The 23,780-nt window shown below is 38.0% G+C and overlaps 1 protein-coding gene across 2 annotated transcripts in view; it reads right to left on the reverse strand.

The window, feature by feature from the left end:
- The window catches only part of MIB1 (MIB E3 ubiquitin protein ligase 1), a 141,075-nt gene extending 117,561 nt beyond the window's left edge, over positions 1-23,514 (reverse strand). Inside the window, exons 1-3 of one of the 2 annotated variants that reach the window (XM_023647510.2) lie at positions 23,098-23,514; positions 7,414-7,585; positions 5,522-5,651 (exon numbers count right to left, since the gene is read on the reverse strand). In XM_023647510.2, the coding sequence (XP_023503278.1) occupies positions 5,522-5,651; positions 7,414-7,585; positions 23,098-23,326 (531 nt within the window). In that variant the 5' untranslated portion in view covers positions 23,327-23,514. Of the gene's footprint in view, positions 1-5,521; positions 5,652-7,413; positions 7,586-8,718; positions 8,796-23,097 lie in introns of those variants that run through there. The other variant, XM_014727680.3, reaches the window with a different exon arrangement.
- Between the last annotated feature and the right edge of the window lie 266 nt (positions 23,515-23,780).

Genomic DNA, 23,780 nt, shown 5'->3' on the forward strand with positions numbered 1-23,780 from the left:
ACTCACACACTGAAAGTGAAAGGATGGAAAAAGATATTCCATGCAAATGGCAAAGAAAAGAAAGAGGGGGTAGCAATACTTGTATCAGACAAAACAGACTTTAAAACAAAAACTGCAATAATTATTGAGACAAAGACGGCACTACATAATGATAAAGGGAACAACCCAACAAGAAAATATAACACCTATAAATATCTATGCACCCAACATAGAAGCACCTAAATATATAAAGCAATTATTAACAGACATAAGAGGAGAAATAGACAGTAACACAATAATAGTGGGGGACTTTAACACTCCACTTACACCAATGGATAGATCATCCAAACAGAAGATCAATAAGGAAACACTGGCCTTAAAGGACACATTAGACCAGATGGACTTAGCAGATATATACAGAACATTCCATCCAAAAACCACAGAATACACATTCTTTTCAAATGCACATGGAACATTCTCCAGAACTGATTACATATTACTCCACAAAACAAGTCTCAATAAATTTAAGAAGATCAAAATAACACCATGCATCTTTTCTGACCACAAAGGTATGAAACTAGAAATCAACTACAGGAGGAAAACCAGAAAAGCCACAAAAATGTGCAGATTAAATAAAACTCTACTGAATAATGATTAGGTCAATGAAGAAATCAAAGGAGAGATCAAAAAATTCCTAGAAACAAATGAAAATGAAAATACGACATGCCAAAATCTGTAGGATACAGCAAAAGCGGTTCTAAGAGGGAAGTTTATAGCAATTAAGGCCTACCTCGACAAAGAAGAAAAATCCCAAATAAACATTCTAAAAGTGCATCTAAAGGTACTGGAAAAAGAAGAACAAACAAAGCCCAAAATCAGCAGAAGGAAGGAAATAATAAAAATCAGAGCTGAAATAAATGAAATAGAGACTAAAAAAAAACAACAGAAAAAAATCAATGAAACCAGAGCTGGTTCTTTGAAAAGATAAACAAAACTGACAAACCCTTAGCTAGACTCACCCAAAAAAAAAAAAAGAGAGAAGGCTCAAATAAATAAAATCAGAAATGAAAGAGGAGAGATTACAATGGATACCTCAGAAATACAAAAGACAATAAGAAATACTATGAAAAGCTATACGCCAACAAATTGGATCATCTAGAAGAACTGGATAGATAAATTCTTAGAAACATACAACCTTCCAAAACTGGACAAAGAAGAAGTAGAGAATTTGAACAGATCAATCACCAGTAAGGACATCAAAATAGCAATCAAAAACCTCCCAAAAAATAAAAGTCCAGGACCAGATGGCTTCCTTGGTGAATTCTACCAAACATTCAAAGAAGACTTAATACCTATCCTTCTCAAACTCTTCTAAAAACTTGAAGAGGAGGGGAGGCTTCCTAACTCCTACAAAGCCAACATTATCCTGATAACAAAACTAGACAAGGACAACACACAAAAAAAATTACAGGCTATATCACTGAAGAACATCGATACAAAAATCCTCAACAAAATGCTAGCAAATCGAATACAATACATTACAAAGATCATACATCATGATCAAGTGGGTTTCCTTCCAGAGATGCAGGGATGGTTCAACATCCACAAATCTATCAACGTGATACACCACATTAACAAAATGAAGAATAAAAATCACATGATCATGTCAATAGATGCAGAGAAAGCATTTGACAAGATACAGCATCCATTTATGATAAAAACTCTAAATAAAATGGGTATAGAAGAAAAATACTTCCACACAATAAAGGCCATTTATGACAAACCCACAGCAAATATCATTCTCAACAAAGAAAAACTGAAAGCTATCCCTCTAAGAACAGGAACCAGACAAGGATGCCCACTGTCACCACTCTTATTTAACACAGTACTGGAGGTCCTAGCCAGAGCAATCAGGCAAGAAAAAGAAATAAAAGGAATCCACATTGGAAAAGAAGAAGCGAAACTATCATTCTTTGCAGACATGATTTTATATATAGAAAACCCTAAAGAATCCACTAAAAAACTTTTAGAAACAATAAATGAATACAGTCAAGTTGTGGGATATAAAAATCAATGTACAAAAATTGTGTGTCTATACACTAACAACAAAGTAGCAGAAATTAAGAACACAATCCCATTTACAATTGCAACAAAAAGAATAAAATACCTAGGAATAAACTTAACCAAAGAGGTGAAAGATCTGTACACTGAAAACTATAAAACATTGTTGAAAGCAATAGAAAACACAAAGAAATGGAAAGATATTCCACGCTCTTGGATTGGAAGAATTAACATAGTTAACATGTCCAGACTTCCTAAGGCAAGCTATAGTTTCAATGCAATCTCTATCAAAGTTCCAACAACATTTTTCACAGAAATAGAACAAAGAATCCTAAAATGTATATGGAACAACAAAAGACCCCAAATAGCCAAAGGATTCCTGAGAAAAAAGAACAAAGCTAGAGGTATCACACTCCCTGATTTCAAAATATACACAAAGCCACAGTAACCAAAACAGCATGGTACTCGCACAAAAACAGAAACACAAATCAATGGAACAGAATCGAGAGCCCAGAAATAAACCCACACATATATGGACAGCTAATATTTGACAAGGGAGCCAAGAGCATATGATGGAGAAAGGAGAGTCTCTTCAATAAATGGTGCTGGGAAAACTGGACGGCCACACGCAAAGAATGAAAGTAGACCATTACCTTACACCATGCACAAAAATCAACTCAAAATGGATTAACAACTTGAATGCAAGATCTGAAACCATGAAACTTCTGGAAGAAAACATACGCAGTATGCTCTTTGACATCAGTCTTAGCAGCATATTTTCAAGTACCACGTCTGATGGAGCAAGGGAAACGAAAGAATGAACAAATGGGACTACATCAAACTAAAAAGCTTCTGCACAGCAAAGGAAACCATCAACAAAATGAAAAGACAACCTAACAATTGGGAGAAGATATTTGCAAACCATATATTAGATAAAGGGTTAATATCCAAAATACACAAAGAACTCATACAGCTCAACAACAAAAAATCCAACAACGCAATTAAAAAATGGGCAAAAGATCTGAACAGAGATTTCTCCAAAGAAGATATACCAAAGAAGATGGCCAACAGGCATATGAAATGATGCTCAACATCATTAGCTATTGGGGAAATGCAAATCAAAACTACAATGAGGTATCACCTCACTCTGGTCAGAATGGCTGTAACTAAGAAGACAGGAAACAACAAATGTTGGAGAGGATGTGGAGAGATGCAAACCCTCATACACGGCTGGTGGGAGTGCAAACTGGTGCAGCCACTATGGAAAGCAGTATGGAGTATCCTCAGAAAATTAAGGATAGATCTACCATATGACCCACCTATCCCACTGCTGGGTATTTATCCAAACAACTTGATAATGCAAATGCATAAAGATACTTGCACCCCTATGTTCATCGCGGCATTATACACAATAGCCAAGACTTGGAAGCAACCTAGGTGCCCATCAAGGGACGAATGGATAAAGAAGATGTGGTATTTATACACAATGGAATACTACTCAGCCATAAGAAATGATGAAATCCAGCCATTTGTGACAACATGGATGGTCCTTGAGGGTATTATGCTGAGTGAAATTAGTCAGAGGGAAAAAGTCAAATACCGTATGATCTCACTCATAAGCAGAAGATAAAAACAACAAACAAACACATAGCAATGGAGACTGGACTGGTGGTTACCACAGGGGAAGGGAGGAGTGGGGAGAGCAAAAGGAGTGATTAGGCTCACATGTGAGGGGATGGACTATAATTAGTTTTTGGGTGGTGAACATGATGCAATCTACACAGAATTCGCAATATATTACGATGTACACCTGAAAGCTATATAGTGTTATAATCTAATGTTACTGCAATTAAAAAAATTAAAAATTAAAAAAAAAATCCATAGTAACCCATCACCTCGGACCATATTCCTGCCCACTGCCCAGAACTTGGCTCATACTTCTGCCCTGCCTGATATCCAGACTGTGCTGCGCCCTCAGCACACTAATGACCTTGCCCACTGACTACCCCTTTGGGGAGAAGAAATTAAAAAAAAAAAAAAAAAAGACAACTGACAACAGATGTTAGCTCAGGCAGTAATCTTTGGGGAAAAAAAAAGAATATAGGTTTCAGGAGAATAAGAACTTCATCTCTTTTGTTACTGCTACATCCCTGATGATTGAAACAAACCTGCACACAGTAAGTGTTTGACAAATATTTACTGAATTTTAAAAAAAGCAAAGGGGCCGGCCCCATGGCATAGTAGTTAAGTCTGGTGTGCTCTGCTTCAGCAGCCTGGGTTCGCAGGTTTGGATCCCAGGCACAGACCTACACCACTCGTCAAGCCATGCTGTGGCAGCGACCCACACACAAAATAGAGGAAGACTGGCACAGATGTTAGCTCAAGGCTAATCTTCCTCAAGCAAAAAAAAAAAAAAAAAAGAAAAGAAAGAGGAAGATAGGCAACAGATGTTAGCTCAGGGCAAATGTTCCTCATTGAAAAAAAAAAGCAAGTTTGCTTCCTTAATAAAAATTAAAGTACTTAAAATATAATAACTAAAATATATCTTTCAAACAATAAAACTAGATATTATTTAAAATGAGATCAATATAATAACAATACTCAATTTAGAAAACATCTATTTGAAAAAACAGTTAAAAATCTTAAATTCAAAAGAATCTATACAGCACCAAGTTGTACAAAAAAGGTTTTCAAGTTCCTGTGAAGAGTCCTTCAGACGACAGACTTGAAAATCATCATTCCTCAATGCTAAAAAACAATTTTTTCAAGAAGGTAACAGTGACACTGATAGTGATTGACATCTAAGTCTCAAATGTGAAATGTTACTCACTACATTTAGCATCTAGCATAACAGAGTATACACATTCAATATTTGTTGCCTGAATCAATGAATGAATAATCAGCAAAGGCAACATAAAATCCAACACAAATAAAACCAACAACCCACTTACCCTAATACCTCTGGCTATCCCACCCCAGTTAAACAGGCTATACAAAATTCCCCTCGGAACGACCACTATAATTGACCCCTGGACAGCTCTACACACTGCCTGAGGAGGGTCACAGAGTTAAGTGGACTAGAAACAAAGTAGCTGCCTATTACCCTTCAGAAACAGGCCTTTGAGGGAATGCAATATAAAACAAATTCAAATTAAATTTTAATATCAAGAAAGTTGAGAGCATGAGACTGCTTAGAGTGGACTGGTCCAAACAGGATGTTCACCAACGCATTCTGGGCAACCAACGGGACTATGAAGCCTAAAGGTAAAATCTACCCAACAACCTTCTGGAGGAACGCTAATATTTAAAACAGAGCAAGAACAATCTCTTTTCTTTCATGAAAAAAAAGAAACGCAGACTTTAAAAAAATTTTTTGGCAAAGGAAGAAAATGGGCCAAGAAATTCAATTATAGTAGTAATAAAAATCTCCTGAACATACAATATTCTAGAATAACATGAGGAATCAAGAAAAAAATTTTACCTTTCCTCTACGGCCATTTCCTCCATCCTGATCTTCCCACTGCCAGTCCACTCCTCGTACCACTCTGGCACCTGCAAAGATCCCTCTAGCTGTAATCTTCTTAGATTTTCTACGAGACTCTAACAGAACCCTAAAAATAAAATTATTTATTTTCAAATTTATATAAAATAGGTAACTAATTTACTTTTTAAAACAAGAGTATATAAAAGGTTATTTTGAAAATATAATATTTTCTTTGTTCTGGTTAATACTGTAGCAGTAATGTGACAGGATATAACTTTCCATATTTCCTAGGTGATGATGATGATGACAGCAGTAGTCTGAAATAATAACAGTTAATATTCACTGAGCTTCTACTATACATAAAAGCACTTACAGACATATAAAATCTGTTACACTCCTTAAGAGGAAGGTATTGTTATATTATTCATTTTACAAATGAGGAAACTGAGTCTCAAACAGGTAAATAATTTGCCCAAGGTCACAAAAGTTACACAGTAATGGAACCAACATATGAGCCCATTCTAACCACTTCAGAATCTCACTAAACTCCTCACTACTTCAGAGATGGCAAACCCAAATCCCTACAACTGTCGGGCAAGTAATATAAACGAGGGCCTTGACAGCACCACAGCAATGACAAACGGCAAATGGCACCTGACCTCAGGTTTAGGAAGACAAGAAGGAGTGGTAGGGACCTCAGTGAACTGCAGAGCATGATCCGTCTAAGGGTGCGGTGCTCCTCTGCTTCAGCCAACTGCTGCCGTGAACAAATGCAGGCCCAGTGTTCACAGTCTGCTGAGGTGTGGGCATGTGGGTTCAGAATTCGGAAACTTAGATTTTTGTGTGAAATCACCTGATTTTAAAAGCTTAGCAATGGTTCAAAAATTTAGAGCACTGTATAGGTCGAGTAAAATATATCTGTAGCCTGGATTTGACCTAACTGTCTCCAAAGTATTACACAGCTACAGAAGACTATGGACCTTGAGAAAGACTTCTACACTCAACTATCTGGACCAGCTTGGATCTCCAATGCCATCTAACCTTTATTCTTCTATATCCTTCTCATTCATAAAGTCAGAAAGATATCTCATTATTCCATTCATTTTTAGAATGTCTTTATTATACCCTAACTTTAAAAATCGTTAGCAAAAGACAAAAAAAATAACTTGTTCAAAATTACTGTTAATAAATGGCAGGACCAGGATTTGAACCGGGACAGTCTGATATCAAAACCCATTTTTCTATTACTCCTGCTGCCCCCTTACAACTGGCTAGATTCCTGGTTCTATGCATTATCCATAGCTACATGAGAAGACTCAATCACCTGAAACTCTACACCCATACTCCTCTCTCTTTGCTCCTAAGACACTTAACACATATCTCTAGATACAGTCCAAAACATCACATGACAATCACTGTTGATCAAACAATCCCGTAACCTGTAAACTCCTTAAGAATATTGTCTTATTTATCCTCAAATTTGCAGAGGTATAGTAGCTACACTATAGTCTTAATAAATGTGTCTTGATTCAATCAATGGGCCCTAGTGTTCATCTGGTAGCAATTAATAGAATAGAAGGCATAGTGAGAAGCAAATAATCAGCCTCTCTTGGGCTGCCCTTGCATTTCCAAACGTTGAGTAGTACCAAGTGTCTATATTAGAGAAAGAACAGCCCAGATTATCTTGGAATAATTCATACAGTTCCATCTTCACAGAGCTCATTTCTCGCTATATAGCAGGCCTGGTTCACATCTAGCCTGCTATCTGCTAACTCCCGACTAAACTAGCTGTCAAAAACTATTTCCTAATCCTATTCTTAAGGCTGGAGAGCATAAAAAATCTAACACACAAAAGGAATTGCAACTGAAGAAAAACTTGTCTCCCATACCGCTCACTTCCTGGTGTAGTAATTCTATAAAAGCGATGCCTTAAATGATGTTTATCTCCATGATAACAAACTGTACACAAATCATAATTTGTACACTCTGCACATTTCCATCGAATGCCAATGATTGGTTGCTGGCGGCAGGTATCACACATGGTTCCATCATGCTTGATGCCTATTAAAACAAGGATACACGCTTAGGTTAATTACAAGCATTATTTGCTTGAATATTACTTCCTAAGGGGAAAAATAAGAACACAGCATTTCACAAAGTATTTCAATAAAGTAGGAAATAATATTTCAAATGTACCATATATAGTTTAGAAACCTAGAAGTCACACGCATGCCCACATGAGCACACATGTACACAGCGTATAAATAGAGAAAACCTGAAAACCCACTCCTAACTGCCAACAGTGGTTGGAGCTGCACAGATGAGGAAGGGGAGGGTGCTTTCACCTTTTGTTCCATATACTTTTGAATTATTTAGTTTTATTTCATGCATATTACTAATTTCATAATTTTAATAAGAAAAAACAAGAGATAGCACCTTTATCCTCTCAGATTGGCACAGTTGAAAAATAATATGTCAGTGCATGTGTAGATGGCGTCAAGAGAGCCAGAAAGATACCGCTGAGAGGGAAATATAAACTGATGGAACCTCTACGGAAGGTACAACAAACTGTTTCAAATGCCTTAAAAGACTCTGTACTTGGGGCTGGCCCCGTGGCCGAGTGGTTAAGTTCGCGCGCTCGCTGCAGGCGGCCCAGTGTTTCGTTGGTTCGAATCCTGGGCGCGGACATAGCACTGCTCATCAGACCACGCTGAGGCGGCGTCCCACATGCCACAACTAGAAGAACCCACAACAAAGAATACACAACTATGTACCGGGGGGGCGTTGGGGAGAAAAAGGAAAAAATAAAATCTTAAAAAAAAAAAAAAAAAAACCTCAATAAAAAATCTTTAAAAAAAAAAAAAAAGACTCTGTACTTCCTTCAAATTTTTTAAAAGGTACATCCAAAGATACTAAATTGTGTGTAGTAAAAATAAAAACTTAACCTAACTGATGTCAAAAATATGGGGCTATTTATGTATAAACTATGATAATCCATAGAGGAAAAATCTACGCAGTTACTAAATTATGTTGTAGAAGAAATGTTACTGACATGGTGAACTACATTCTTCTTTTATAAAGTAGCTTACAAAGAATTACAGTATGCCATTTTGGTAAATACATACACAATACATAGAATATATGTGCACAGAAAAACTGGAAAGATAATCCCCAAAATGTGCTGATGGGCTTACCCGTAGTGGTTTTCCAAGTTTTCTACACTGACTGTGGATTAATTCTAGGAAGCAGCTGGGTGAGTTGGGGCACTTAATATGCAGTATAAGCATCGGAGATGCTGGTATGTGTCACATAACTAAAATAAAAGCTAAAATAACAAAAACATGAGAGACTCTAAGCAAATAGTTATAGAAACCAACTTTCAACTAGTTACTTTAGCAATAGGGTATGTAACCGCTACTTAGAAGTTTTTATTTCTTTTAACCCTTACACTAAAAGCTATTCCATGCTTATAAAAAGAAAATACATACCTTATCTATGTACACTACTCACTGCCACATGCCTGAAGTGAGAGTCTAATCTGTTTTCCCACGGGAAAGCACCATGACCAAAAACACCATAATTAATATCAAATAGCAGTAACAGTGAATGTCCACACAATGGTTAAGTTTCTGAACAAGGTCTAAAATAGGTCTCCTATGTCATCACAAAAGGTAAAACACTCTAAGCGAATCGGTATCCGCTGTGCACTGGGAGGTTCATCCTCAGTGATCTGCACAGCTCTTCAAATGAGAGCTGATGAAAGGGGAAGGGAAACGCACCCCAGACTCGCCCGCGGACCAAAGCGAGAGAAAGGCCAGTTTTCAGCTATTCCTCTTTTTATATATTTTTCATCTCTAAGTTCATTCTCCACAAAGTGCAATGATAGCAACATTCATGAGTTCATAATCTGAGTACAGGCTTTCTTTAAAAGGAAGCTTTTAAACACACAATGATAACTGTTAAAAAAAAAAGAAAGAAAGAAAGAAAAAACAAAAAACCTTTTATGATTCATGGTTTTAAAAGAATACTTCAGGAAAACCATTAATGCACACAAAAGCACATCCAAATCCTTTCTCGGTTCTCATAGTTCCAATGCCAACTAAGCTACTGAACAGCTGTGAAACAGACTAATACCGAGAAGTGGAGAAAGTAAACAAAGCAGCCCACGCCACGACCCAGATGAGCACGGCGGCATGGGGGCATCTTTAATGAGAAGGCAATTAACTTTAAAACAAAAAGTTTTAAACTTTAAAACAAAAGTTGATATTTAAAGAAAACAAAGCAGGAGAAAGGGCATTAAATAAACAAGGCCAACATTTTACTGATCTCTTACATTGGTAGCATTTTCGTTTCCCCTACTACGTCCACCAATTCTTTCTCATCTAAAACATTCCCTCCCAGTCTAAACTTCCTTAGCAACGGCAAGAGTTACTTGGTAAAATTTTCATTTCATAAAATTTAATTCCCTAACTAAACCCATTAGTGCTTTTTCTCCTTCCTATAGAATACCATATCACCCTAGAGAGTTAAGGCTCTTTCCCTTCACTAAGCTTGATGAAGACATCTGCCACCATTAAATGAACCATCTGATGATAGCTTTTGACTCACTCTACTAACACTCAAATGACCATCTGCTCCTCGTTTTAATGGCATCTCGCCTAAATTCTATAACGTACAGAATTTACATAGCTTAAGTCTTTTTGTTGGAAAATTTAATGAGAACAGTAAAACATGCTAGTCAAGATCAATAACCACACATTCTTAAGAAAGCCATGAAAACAGCTCCAACTCACAAGGCACTGATTTATTTAAGTAAAACGTTAAATTTCTAGATAGAAAAGAGGACCGAAAGACAGAACTAAAGCTCTCACTACAAGCAGTTCACTCTATGAAGCACTTCAACACGGAACAAGAACATCTAAATTATCACTTTGTGTAACAGCAAAAGAAAAAGTAAACAATATAACTGTTTATTAACAGGAGAACGGAAACATGTATTAGGTATACAATGGAATACCTAAAAGGAATGTTCAACAGCCACATAACTGAACCATCACGCTGAATTTTTTAATTATAGAAGGATACACAATGTTGCAAAGTACCATATATTGTTTTCAGATATATAAAAACAACATAAATGTAAAAAAAAAAACCATAGTAATAATAATTTCTAGATAGTGGTTACTTTAGGAGAGGAAGGAAGGGAATGAAATTGGGAAGAAGTACACAGAGTATTTCAAATATATTAGTAATGCTTTATTTCTAGATGGGTTCACAGGTATTTATTAATCAAGGATCTACTTGGGAATCTTAAATACTATGTAATAAATTTTTTTAAACATTTTTAAAATAAAAAATAAACATCCCTAGTAGACTAGCATGGTGCCCCAATTAAAAGATTTCACCTAACATTAAAAAATAATTCACAAGTCATTAACCAGTATTTAAACTAAATTACTTATTATGGCCTAACTGTTTGTTGATATCACTCAACCAACCAAGAAATCCTATTTCTGATTTATGGATTCATTCAACTTTAACCCTAAATCAGTGTGACAAAAAGTTTACAGAGATTAAAGAGGACTAACCAACTAAAGTATGCATCTTATTCTCCTGGAACCATCAGACTACATACTGGTTTAGAAATGGTCTCAAGTGTAATTAAAATTCCTAATGAGGGTGAGGCCTTTGTGACCTGCCAGCTGGTTGGTATTCCACATTCCCTACTCTTGAGAAATACTAAATTAATGAAAATATGTTTGTTATTACTAATAATCCTAGCCACTACTCATTAATATCAAGCCTGGTACTAATACATTTTATTTACATTCACATACACTTTATTTAACCTTCCTAACAATACTTTTAAAAAGTAGGCATTATTATCTCGATTAAGGATGAAGAAACTGAGGCTCAGAGAAGTAACTTGCCTACAGTCACACGACATGAGTAAGTGGCAGGCCAAACTTCAAACCCAAGTGGGGCTGATGACAAAGCTTGGCTTCTCACGCTCTTCACTTTACCAGGGTTTTCTTCCTACTTAACTCTGATCTTATTTGAAAAATAACTGCATATCCAGGGCATCATATTCCCCATTCAACCTACTAAACTCAAAATATAAGTCATTAAACTCTATTCAAATATTCAAATAAATCTCAGATATATTTTAAAAATTGAAAAGATTATCTATTTTTAATTAATTTCAATAGTGTAGTAGAGTGGAACACCATCTACTTCCAACCAACTCTTGTTATGATTAAGAAAATGTGTTGAAGGCATCTCACCCAAAATCTACAACTCCCTGCATCATACCTTTTCTGTTGGACAAGTTTATTCTCTTCTCTATTTTTGCAGCCTCTGCTATTCTACTGTATTACAAGCTTGCTTAATAAAATTGCAATCGCACCCCACACAGTCCAAACAAAAGAAACAAATCGTCAAATTAGGCATACAATGGGCAATTTTAGTATCATTTGTTATTTTCAGCACTTGTTACATAGGGGTAGAAAATCAATGAAGTCAAACAAAATTAAGAATTTTATCCACTTTAACTTTTTTTCCTGATAACTGAACTCATTTCATTTTAGAAGCAAAACATCTGTCTACGTACCTTGACCTAATCCAACTTCATTTTACAGGTAAAGAATTAAGGCTCAAAGAAACTAATGTTATAACAAGGGGGGATGGGAGAGTGCTGACAAACCGGGATTTGAACCTCCACCATCAACTTGTGAAATCTTGGGCAAATTAGTCCACTTCTCAAGGCCCGTTTTCTGATCAGTAAAATGAAGGCTATTGAATAACTTATGTGTGTGTGTGAGGAAGACTGGCCCTGATCTAACATCTGTGCCAATCTTCCTCTATTTTACGTAGGATGCCATCTCAGCATGGCTTGATGAGTGGTGCTAGGTCCGTGCCCAGGACCTGAACCTGCGAACCCCAGGCCACCAAAGCAGAGTGCACGGACTTAACCACTCGGCCACGGGGCTGGTCCCTCAAATAACATTTTTATGAGGATTAAATGAGATAAAGTATCTAAAACATTTATCGTCGTGCCTGACACACGACTGGAGCTCAATAAACGTTAATCCATCCTCCTAGTTAACAGGCCCACTTGATATAATCTAGAATGAACAAATACCTGGATTTCCCTAGTAAACTAGTGCATTGTCCACTACTCCATGAAAAGAGACTGGGGGAGAGGGAAGAGCAAGGCACCATAATGTAAAATATTACAACCACCAGCTTTTATGATTTATATCACTAGCCTGCAAAACTTCCAAAATTCAAATAATGATTTTAATATCAAAAAGTTTCCAGTCTATTTCTTGCTTTTTTAGGAACAAAATTATCATCAAGAAGATAAATCCACCCCTGGAGAAAACCAAATACTCATATCACGGGTGTGCTTAGAGAATGTAAACTAATTCTAACCAAAGCAAGTATCTACAAAAGCAAATATCCTTGGGCCAGCCCAGTGGCATAGTGGTTAAGTTCACGCACTCTGCTTCAGCAGCCTGGGGTTCGCAGGTTCCGATCCCAGGTGCGGACCCACACACTACTCATCAAGCCATGCTGTGGTGGCATCCCACATACAAAATAGAGGAAGACTGGCACAGATGTTAGCTCAGCAACAATCTTCTTCAAGCAAAAAGAGGAAGATAGACAACAGATGTTAGCTCAGGGCCAATCTTCCTCACCAAAAAAAGAAGGAAAAAAAAGTAAATGTGCTTAAAAAAAAAGTATTCCAAAAATAAAGGTCTGGACTATCTGCTGTGTTCCATTATCTCCTCCACTAATTTAAACCCCACCTTACCTTAGTTGAGTTCTACAAGTTCATTTATAAGCCAGTTGTTTAGAATTCAGAACCCATTTTCCCTCAGGAACAAAGTTTTAAAGATAACTAAGTACCAGACTATTTCACAAGAACCTATTTACTCTTCATAGAGCTAATCTATGAGCATATAAAGATAAAAATTGTTGCTGTGTTCCTACTTTCACCTGAGGAGATGGTTCAACTGTAATCCAGATATGATGGTAAAAGAGGCAAGCTACATAGCATGGGGACATATGAAAATATGCGAGTAAAGAAATGAGTTAAGGTGAATAAGGAGAATAATCTTAAAAAGTCATTTTCCTACAGGTGCTTAAAATGCATAAGCTCCTGCTTGGTAACTTAGAGTAATGGTTTCCAAAGTGAGGTACATGATGGGGATACAGAAGATGATCCTTTGAAATACAAGAGAAAATAACATAAGTCCACAATCTCTCATCTATAATTCCAAGATCCTAAAATTCTGGTTTTTTGTAAATTAGCAGCAAACTCACTTAGTGGTATAGACTATATGCAGTACGTAATCTTTATTTATCTCCTTATTATAATTATTGCTATGCTTCACTGCAGAAACATTAATGTATTTGATTACAAAGTGCTGCTGTGAGCCTGAAAGTGGGTATTATATACTATGTGGCAAACATACAATATTGGAGTTTTAAACCCAAAAGTTTATAAACTCAGTCCCAAGCATTCTGAATAAAGAGCTGTGGACTTCCATTAAAACATTTGCTTTTATATTTACTTTTTTCTAAAAATCTAAGAATGAAATTAGATTTCACTCATTATAAATGAGTCAGTTGACACTAGCACCCTCAGTAGGTCCCTATAACAAATCACACGTCACACATGGAGCACAAGGTGTACAGAGGGTGAGTGGAATTGACAGCATGAGGGCCTAACCCCACTGCTCACCTCTGGCACATTAACACATGTTACAGCTTTTCTGTGCCTGGTTAATCAGATTTGCGGGGTGTATCCTAATGATACAAAACCACATGTTGTTATAATCTTAAGACAAAGTGCTTAAGAGTCAAAATTAAGAATGAGTTCCAGCGCCAGCCTGGTGGCCCAGTGCTTAAGTGCTCACGTTCCACTTTGGCGGCCCAGAGTTCACCGGTTCAGATCCCGGCTGTGGACATGGCACCACTTGGTAAGCCATGCTGTGGTAGGCGCCCCACATATAAAGTGGAGGAAGATGGGCACGGATGTTAGCTCAGGGCCAGTCTTCCTCAGCAAAAAGAGGAGGATTGGCAGCAGATGTTAGCTCAGGGATAATCTTCCTCAAAAAAAAAAAAAAAGAATGAGTTCCATATTTTTCTTTTACAAAATAATAATGTTCCAAAATTGCACACATTTTCTGCGATGAAAAGTAGTTGTTCGTGGCATGCTGTTTATAAGATTTTTTTTAATTATACCCATTTAATCTGTCCCCAGGTAAAGATGATGCTTGACAATAAATGAGAAAATAAATGCTGTCCAAAACAAACTAGAGTGAGCAACGTGAAAATCGAAGCTTGGAGATGTTTCCATCATTATACAGTCTTTAGTGCTGAAGTGAAGGGTATCACCAATAAACTCGCACATCTGCACCCTTAAAAGAAAATACTTCCTACTTCACTTTAAATTCAGAGGATTTTGAATTTATTTATTCAAAACATAAAAATGAAACACCTTCCAATTCATTTGTAAGAAATGATTAGCATCAGAAAAAATGAAAAATTATCAGCTAAATTTCAGTGAAAATTTTTACTTAACGGGTAAATGGGATAGAAAAATAAGATTGAGATTTGGTAAAAACACTGCATTAGTTAAGGGTTCAGTCAGGAGACAGAAACCACACCAATCCACCACCTCTAGAAATAGAGAAACAATGAAAAAAATGAGATTGTTACAATGTAAGAGGCTTAAAGGAACGATCCCACAGGGTTGGGATCCAGATCTGTAAGGCAGGGTTGTGACTGGCTGGTGCTGGTGTTGCTGTAGGGAGGAGAAGCCGGTGGCACATGGATGCTGCTTCTGGTAGTATTGGAAATAAGCAAACTGGAATCAAATACTGACACTGAAATCCTGCTGAGTGAGATGATACTGACAGGAAGAGCAAACAAAACAGGAAAGAACAAGTCCTTTCTCCCCTCCAGCCTTCCAGTCTCCTTCTAGCCTCCCCTATTGGCAGAGCCAACAGGGCTCCAGCTAGCAAATGAGAAATATCCTGTGCAGAGTCGCAACCCAGCCTCACAGGGCAGAGTACTGAGGGCGGGTTTGAAGCCAAGAGACAACAGCTTAAGTAACCAGCATACATACACCAGAAACACACCTCTTCCCTTTGGATCTACTATCTATCTTTGTTAGGTCTCCTAAAAGGTATAGCATCCAACAAAATCAAGAATGGAAACAAACGGAATTTAGAATTAGACTTGATTTACTAACATATTAAGCCAAGATTTTCAAAAACAATGAAGAAAAGTCACATTGCTCTTTTTAAAAAAGAATATTTTGATGAGAAGCAAAATACCAAAATACCTCCCTGAAGGTTAGATCCTTTCAGTCCTAGTGTTTATTCTTTTTCTACATATATTTGTCCATAAATAATTTTTAGTCTTCTTTAAAATTTACACAAAAAACATAGCATTATCTACAGTGTCCTGGTGAAACCTATTTTTTCACTCAACATATATTTGGTAAATATAAGCTAATTCTTTCACTTTAACTGCTAATATTTTATCATATGAGACCCATGTAACATAATATACTCATTACTCTACATATAAAGTTTGAGTAGTTACCAAATTATTGCTTTTATAAAAATACTGTAATGAATTTCTGTATACATATCTATGGATGTGTGAGTGAGAGCTTACGGAACACGAACTCGTAGAATTTTCTCAGTTGCAGGATATGCGCATTTCCAAAGTTTACAAGACGTTGCCAAACTGCTTCTCAAAGTGGTTATACCAATTTACAATCCCACCAATAACTTGAGAGCTCTGATTTCCCCATATTCTTTGTCAATACATACTATTTTTAGATGTCTAATTTTTGTCAATCTGATTGGAGTGAAAGATATCTTTTTTTAATTTGTTTTTCCCAGATTAGCTGTGAGTTAGCTGTGTGAATAGTTATTAGCTCTTTGCTATTAACATCAAATCAAATTTTCAAAGCTAGAGGAAAATTTATATTTAAATTGATCTAATCCATTTATTTTACAGTTAAAGCAAAAAGCCATCTAGCTGGCTTCTAAGTTCTAATTGAAAGTTTTCTCCCACATCAGGTAATGTAATTATCTATGTTGCCCCTGACCACACACATACAAACATAGATATTTAATAGGCCAATTTTTCTCATAAAACAAAAAAAGCTGGATAAAAGAGGTAAGATTTCAGTGATTTGAATATTGGGTAAGATCTGATAGTTTGGTATAAGATAAGATAAGACAATGTCATATCTTCTGCCAAGGGCAGAGCCTGGCTCCCAGAGTGTGGGACGACTGGGACTTTGAGCCGCTGTTTGGAACAAAGAAAACATAAAAGATTAAGAACCCCAACAAAATAAAAAAACAATACCACGATAGTAAAGGCTGACCAGCTGGAGCTGGAGAATCTCACAGCCTCATGTGCAGTCCAATTACTTGCTTTGATAGCAAAAACTCTTTCACAAGACTGATATGTTCTCTAAAGGAGGCTAAATATAATTATATATAATAAACTACCTATCACATATTGTATACACAAACAGAAAAACCACTTATGTCCAACAACAGTGTTACATTAAATTAATCAAATAACAATACTACAGACTAGCATAAGTTACTTAAATTGCTTAAATTGGTGAGGCTTCTGAACTATCCTATACCATACCACAAATGGAGACAGAATGAGAGAGAGGGAAAAGCATCCCTACATCTGCCATTCACCAGTTTTATGACTGGACAAGTTTCTTAATCTTGCAGTTTTCTTTCATCTGTTTTAAGATAATACTATCTAACCTCAAATCAAATGAATCAAAAGCTCTTTGAAAAGAGCATTTTATTCAGAAAATATTCATTCAGAGCCATGACTTTGCTAGAAAACGGAGATATAAGGATCACTCACTCATACACATACACGCCTTCCTCAAACTAACAACATAGTGTAAAAGATAATCACAACACAGCATACCGGTGGTAACAGACAGAAGCACAGAGTGCAATGGGATCACACTGTTTAGCAATTAAAGAAAGTAGAGGAAAGACTCTGGTGGGTAGCCATATGGAAAGACATCTGAAAAAATATATGTCTAATCCAACCAGAGGGATAAAGCAGCATAGAACCAGAAATATATATTAAAATAGTATTTTATTTGCAAACAAATACATACATTAGAAAGCTAATTCATCTTCCTTTATTTCAGATGTACACACTCTTCTCTTCTCCCTGCCTAATAATGTCAATCTCGATAATGGAAGACAGGTATTACTGACAAACAATGAAGGCTTGGAATCAGCTGAAGGGAAAAGGAGACAGCAGAGAGCCTGGGCATCTCACGTGACAAGCAGTCAGCATCCTCCTATGAAGTATGTCCATGCGCCAGCAACATCTGCATCACCTAGGAGCTTGTTAGAACTAATCTCACTGAATCCCATACCGACTGAATCAGCATCTGCATTTCTAAAGGTCCCCAGGAAACCTGCGTGCTTACTAAAGTTTGACAAGTACTGATATAGGGGTTACTAGTTGACTTCTTGAGGTCCTCAGTTCAACCAAGCTGCAATCTACAGGAAGTATTAAAACTAGATGGACTTTCATGATTTAAAACATTGTTTTAGCGGATGGTGATAAAAAGGGAAAGACATTTTAAATAAGTCTTTAAAATAGGTAGAATCTGTAGGAAAACCAAATTTTCTCCACAAGTGCCATTAGTAAGAAAAATCTCACAATATTTCATCCTTTCCAGGTCTGGCATCCTATTCCCCAAACATTGTTCCCACAAGTCCTGTTTTTCCCTAAGGCTCTGTCCCCTAATAATATTCTTTTCTCCTGTAGCTCTAGAAATAAACCAGAAAAGAAGCAGAAGGCCCCAGTAAGCAAAAGCTAAGGGTTATTAAGTCATTTCATTTTGTATCCAGGGTGAGCACTTTTAGGCCTTCAGTTGAGCACTGACATCTGAGCAGTCTGTCTACATGTGAGCTAAGCAGCACTCTTGGCTAGGGGGTAGAAGAAAAGGACGAAGAGCTGCCCGCAAAATAGCCTGGACCAAAAATCCTGAAAGCTGGTTTTGAATAAACCTAATCACCTATACCTCTAACTTTTTGTTATCCATACCCAGGAGTGTGGAAAGCACCTCAATTAGAAACCCAAATTCATTTTCTCCACTCTTTCTCTGGGAACAATACAACACGGTAGTCAAGTGACCACAAAACAAGCATTAAAGTAAAAACCCATTTCTCCCCAAATCCTATAAAATCAATACCTAAAAGATAAAAGGTCAACTATACCTAATTGATAACAAACTTCAGAAAATTAACTCCAAACTAATTCAACAATAACATATATATATTTCCACAATCTTCTTGCTCACTACAAATTGGCCAAATGCATCTGCATACAAAACAGAAGTTGTACCATTCAAATATATACTAAATGCTCCTCCTCTCAAGGTTTGACTATTCGAGACCATAAACTCAAACTTATCATGTGTCACCTGAAGAAAAAAATAAAGATTACACGCCAAAATATCACACCCTCATATACAACCCTCAGACAAAATCTCCAACATGCAGTAAGGGAAAGACTCACAATGGCCCAACCACTCCAGAATCCTTAACTTGCAGAAAAGTTTCACAGAATTTATTTTAAAGGTCACCTATTTCTTAATTCCCAAACATACTGCAATAAATTTTCTGTTCATATAATGCGGGTATAAGTAAGGAACAAAGAATGAATAGTCAAAGACAATCTCAGTTGCCCTTCTGGTAAATACCATAAGACTTTTTCAAATTAAATATAAATATGTCAAGCACATAAAAAGGCATAAAAATATAACACACCTATGCACCCACCACCCAGTTTAAAACATAAAACACTACCAAAATAGTTATAGCCCCTGGGGTACTTCCACCAACTGCACTCCACCTCATTCAACATAAAGATATCCACTCCCTTGAATTTGGCATTTATCGCTACTTTTTTGGTATACTTTAACCACACATGTACATATCCCTAAACCAATGAGCATCAATTGGGGGCAATTTTGTCCACACAGAGGATATCTGGCAATGTCTGGAAATATTCTGAGTTATCATAACTGCAACTAGTGGGTAGAGGGCAGGGACGCGAGCCTACAAAGCACAGAACAGCCCCTACACCAAAGAATTATTAAATCAGCCCAAAATAACAAGAATGCCAAAGCTGACAAACCCTGCCCCCAAAAATAAGCAGTATTGTTCTGCACTTTAACACACCATAGGTTTTCTTTTTCAAGAAACGTTATTTTCCTGCTTTATTTGCTTATCATTAATTTTCTCTTCTGTACAGAACTCTATTGTATAAATGCACACAGCTCGTTTATCCATTCTCCTGTCATATACATTTAAGTTTTTTCCAATTTTTTGCTTTTGCATACAACACTGCTGTGAGTATTCTTATCTAAGCCTCTAATGCTCAATGAGAGATTCTCTCTAGGGCAGTAGTTTTCAAAATGTGCTTCTTGAACCCCTAGGGTTGTCGCCAAGACCCTTTCAGGGGCTTTATGAGGTTAAAGTATTTTCATAATAATACCAAGATACTGTTTGCCTTTTTCACGTTGGCATAGCACTGACGGTACAAAGCAATAGTAAATGAAATGCTAATGATTTAGTCAAGTTAACACTCTCATTAATGAGACATGAGTAGCCTGTACCTCCTGATATAATGCACTAAGAAGGGCAAAACATTACATCTATGATATTCTTGCCCAAAATACATAATCCGAATTCAATTACAAGGAAACATTACACAATTCCAATTTGAGGAATATTCTATAAAATTATTGGTCAGTGTCAAGGTCATGAAAGACTGAGAAACTGGCCCAGATTAGAGGAGACTAAATGAATCTAAATGCAATGTGTGATCCTAGATTGGATCCTGGATCAGAAAAAGGACATCAGTGGAACAACTGGTGAAATCTGAATAAGGTCTGTAGATTAGTTAATAATATTATATTAGTGTTATTTTTCTAGTTTTAATAACTGTATTTTTTAACGTGTTAACATTTAAACAAAGTGGGTGAAGAGAAAAAGGGAACTCTTTTTAGAAGTTTTGTAATTTTTTGTAAGCCTGAAATTATTTCCAAATGAAAGGTTAAATTTTTTATTCTACCTATTAGGTAAATAAATTCAAGTATTGTATATAATAAAAATGTTTACTAAATATTGAGAATGTAATAAAATACCATGGACATTAACTATTAAATATTTTGAAGAAAAAAGGTAAGAAAAGGAAAACATTGAAAGTAGTAGTATAGTTCTAGGGCAAAATCAGAGCCAGGAGCTTGTGATTTGTTCAATACTTTAAAAAAAAAAAAAACACTGAAGAAATTAAGCCACAGAAATTAAAATATATGTCAACAAGCATTTCATAAGAAAGCTAGCTATCCTACATCTAGAAATGCTTTTAATATGTTTGCTAAAAGAAGTTGATGAAAGAAGATGAACAAGACTAACTGCTACACACAAATTAAATAATCTGAAAAATTATCTTGTAAACTAAGATTTTAAAACAGTTCCCTGTGAAAAACACCTGCTTTTATATAAGATAAAGAAACTTTATATGACAGATAAACTCCATACTACAAAACATATAAACATTAATATCCGTTCAAAAATCCCTGTGCTACAGGATATGTTACACTTTACCTTTACCCTGGAAAGATATTTAAATTTCCCCATAAACCTACAATTACTGATCCCAAGATGCCTCCAAATTATTGAGCTGTCGTCAAACGTTAGCTTGAGCTAACATGATGAAATTTTAAGTGTGCAGAAAAAGGTATATGCCTCATACATTGTTGCTAGGAATGTAAATCGGTAAAAAAAATGTCTTCCAGGGCAATGAGTCAACATCTATCAAAACGTTAAATATGTGTACCCTTTCATGCAACAATTGCATGTCAGAAGTACTCAGCATATCCGCACAAGGATGTATGTACAAAGATTTATTCTCTGCATCATTATGAATAAGAAGACCTGAAACAATATAAACGACCATCAACAAAGCACTGGTTAAATAAATTACTGCATCCAGTCACTGGAATACTATGCAGCTATGAAAGAATAAGATAGACCTATACGTGCTAACGTGGAACAATCACCAATATGTATTGTTAAGAAACAAAACTGCAGAAGAGAATATAATTTATTACCATTTGTGCTTTAAAAGGGTAGTAGATTTCCAGTATGTTAATATATATGCTTGCAATGAACAGAGTATTCTGTAAGAATACCCAAGAAACTGTTAACAACAGCTGCCCCCTTTTTGCACCGTTCAATCTTTTCTTTTGGTCCTGCTCATACATCCTTCTCAGTGTTTAAAAAGCCAAGTAAGAAACACAATCCTATCAATTGTCTACCCAAAAGGTGACTTGGCTTGTGTTAACTTCCTTTTTATTGTTAACAATAACTACGTACCAACTTCAGGATTTGCCTCAGAAGTAGCTTACTTATGCATTCTGAAAAGTATCACATTTTAAATTTGAACTATTTTCCAGTGAACAGAGTATCAAGGATAAATCTATGTGAAAATGAATTCGATTAAAATAAATGAGATCTTTATTTTGTGAGAGTAAGCCTTCAGGTTATCATATTATATAAAAATTCCGGAGTCAATAATAAACACCCTTGAAATTTTATGAATCAAGGACAGTGACTCACTGCTGTGTTAATGGATAAGTCTCTGACCATCTTACAAATGAAATGAGACGTTAACAACAACAACAAAAATATCAGGTGTCCCCATGCCTATCTTCCACTTGGAAAAAGTATTTAACACAAAGAAATGGTTCAACAGCTTATAGACTGTTTTTCCCTCTACTGGTAATAAAGATAGAAAATGATACAACTCAGATGAAAAATCATTCCACAGGGTCCCAAGTAGCATTCGGCTACTGAACTTCAAGTCTTTCCATGTGTTAGAGGAGGAGGGGGAAAAAAGGTATCTCAACAAACCGAGCGGTACGAAAGGCCCCTCGGCAATTGTAACCGGTCAACTAAACACCATATGGCAAGGCAAGCCTCCCTTCAGAAGTTATCACTTAGAGGCTGATTAATTTCAATAGCCTATTAGACAGGCCTCTCCAGACCCCTTCCCTGGGGGGGGGGGAAGGATGGGGGGAGGAAGGGGAGGAGGGGGGGAGGAAAGAGGGGAGGAAAGAGGGGAGGGGGGAGGAGGGAGGGGAGGAGGGAGGGGAGGAGGGGGGAGGAGAGGAGGAGGGGGACCTTCTGTTGTCTACCCGCCGCTTTGTGCCTTCCAGACTTGAAAGCATCCTGATGATGGTACTGCCGTCGTTTCCCTTGGGGATGGGGAGGGGGAGGGGGGTGGTCCTTTTAGGCAAGCTTTTGTGTACCAGACATTGAACCTAAAATTCCCTTTGGCTCGTTCCCTCTCCGCTTACTCCAGCCGGGTGCTGCGGGCGAGGCATTCCACCGCAGGGTTCTCCTCGGCTGCCCACCCCGGCCTCGCCCCTCCCCCCACGCGCGCAGGCCCCGGGCCAGGTGGCCGCGGCTTACCGGTGGGCGCGCTGTCCAGGATGCGCAGGTCGTAGGCCCCGGAGCAGCGGTAGTTGGCGGCGGTGCCGTTGTCCCACACCACCACCACCTCCTCGGGGCTCTCGAAGCTCCGCACCGTGCCCACATGGCCCTCGCCGCCGTCCTGCTTCCCCCACTTCCAGTCCGGGCCGCGCACTACCCGGGCCCCGACCCCTTCCACCATCACCCGGTTATTCCGGGAATTACTCATTGGGGCCCGAGCGGAGGGCGCCGCCGCCGCCGCCGCCGCCGCTGCCGCCGGGGGGCCCGTGAGGGAGTTGGGCCCGGGCCGGACTCTCGGCGCCGGCGGGGGCGGCAGCGAGCCCCGGGGAACGTGGGAATAACTCACGGGGGCGGCGGCGCGGTCCCCGCCGAGCCCGCAGCCGCTCCCCAGCCGCCGCCGCCGCCGCCGCCGCGCCCCCTGCTCGGACTGGAGGCCGGACCGCAGCGCCGCGGAGGCGGAGGCGGCGGAGGCGGCGGCGACGGTGGGCTGGCAGGGGGGAGGGGGCCGTGGGCGGGGACTCCCCCGCTTCCTCCGGGCTCCCCGGCCGGGCTACAGCGACGGCCGCCAGGAAACCACGCTCTCCCCCGGCCGGGAGCGCGGGGAGCGCAGGGGGCCCGGGGAGGCTACCCCGGGGGGGACGGCGAGGGCCGCGGGAAGCAAG

Source organism: Equus caballus, chromosome 8 (assembly GCF_041296265.1).
Source record: "Equus caballus isolate H_3958 breed thoroughbred chromosome 8, TB-T2T, whole genome shotgun sequence".
In the NCBI taxonomy this organism is placed as follows: domain Eukaryota; kingdom Metazoa; phylum Chordata; class Mammalia; order Perissodactyla; family Equidae; genus Equus; species Equus caballus.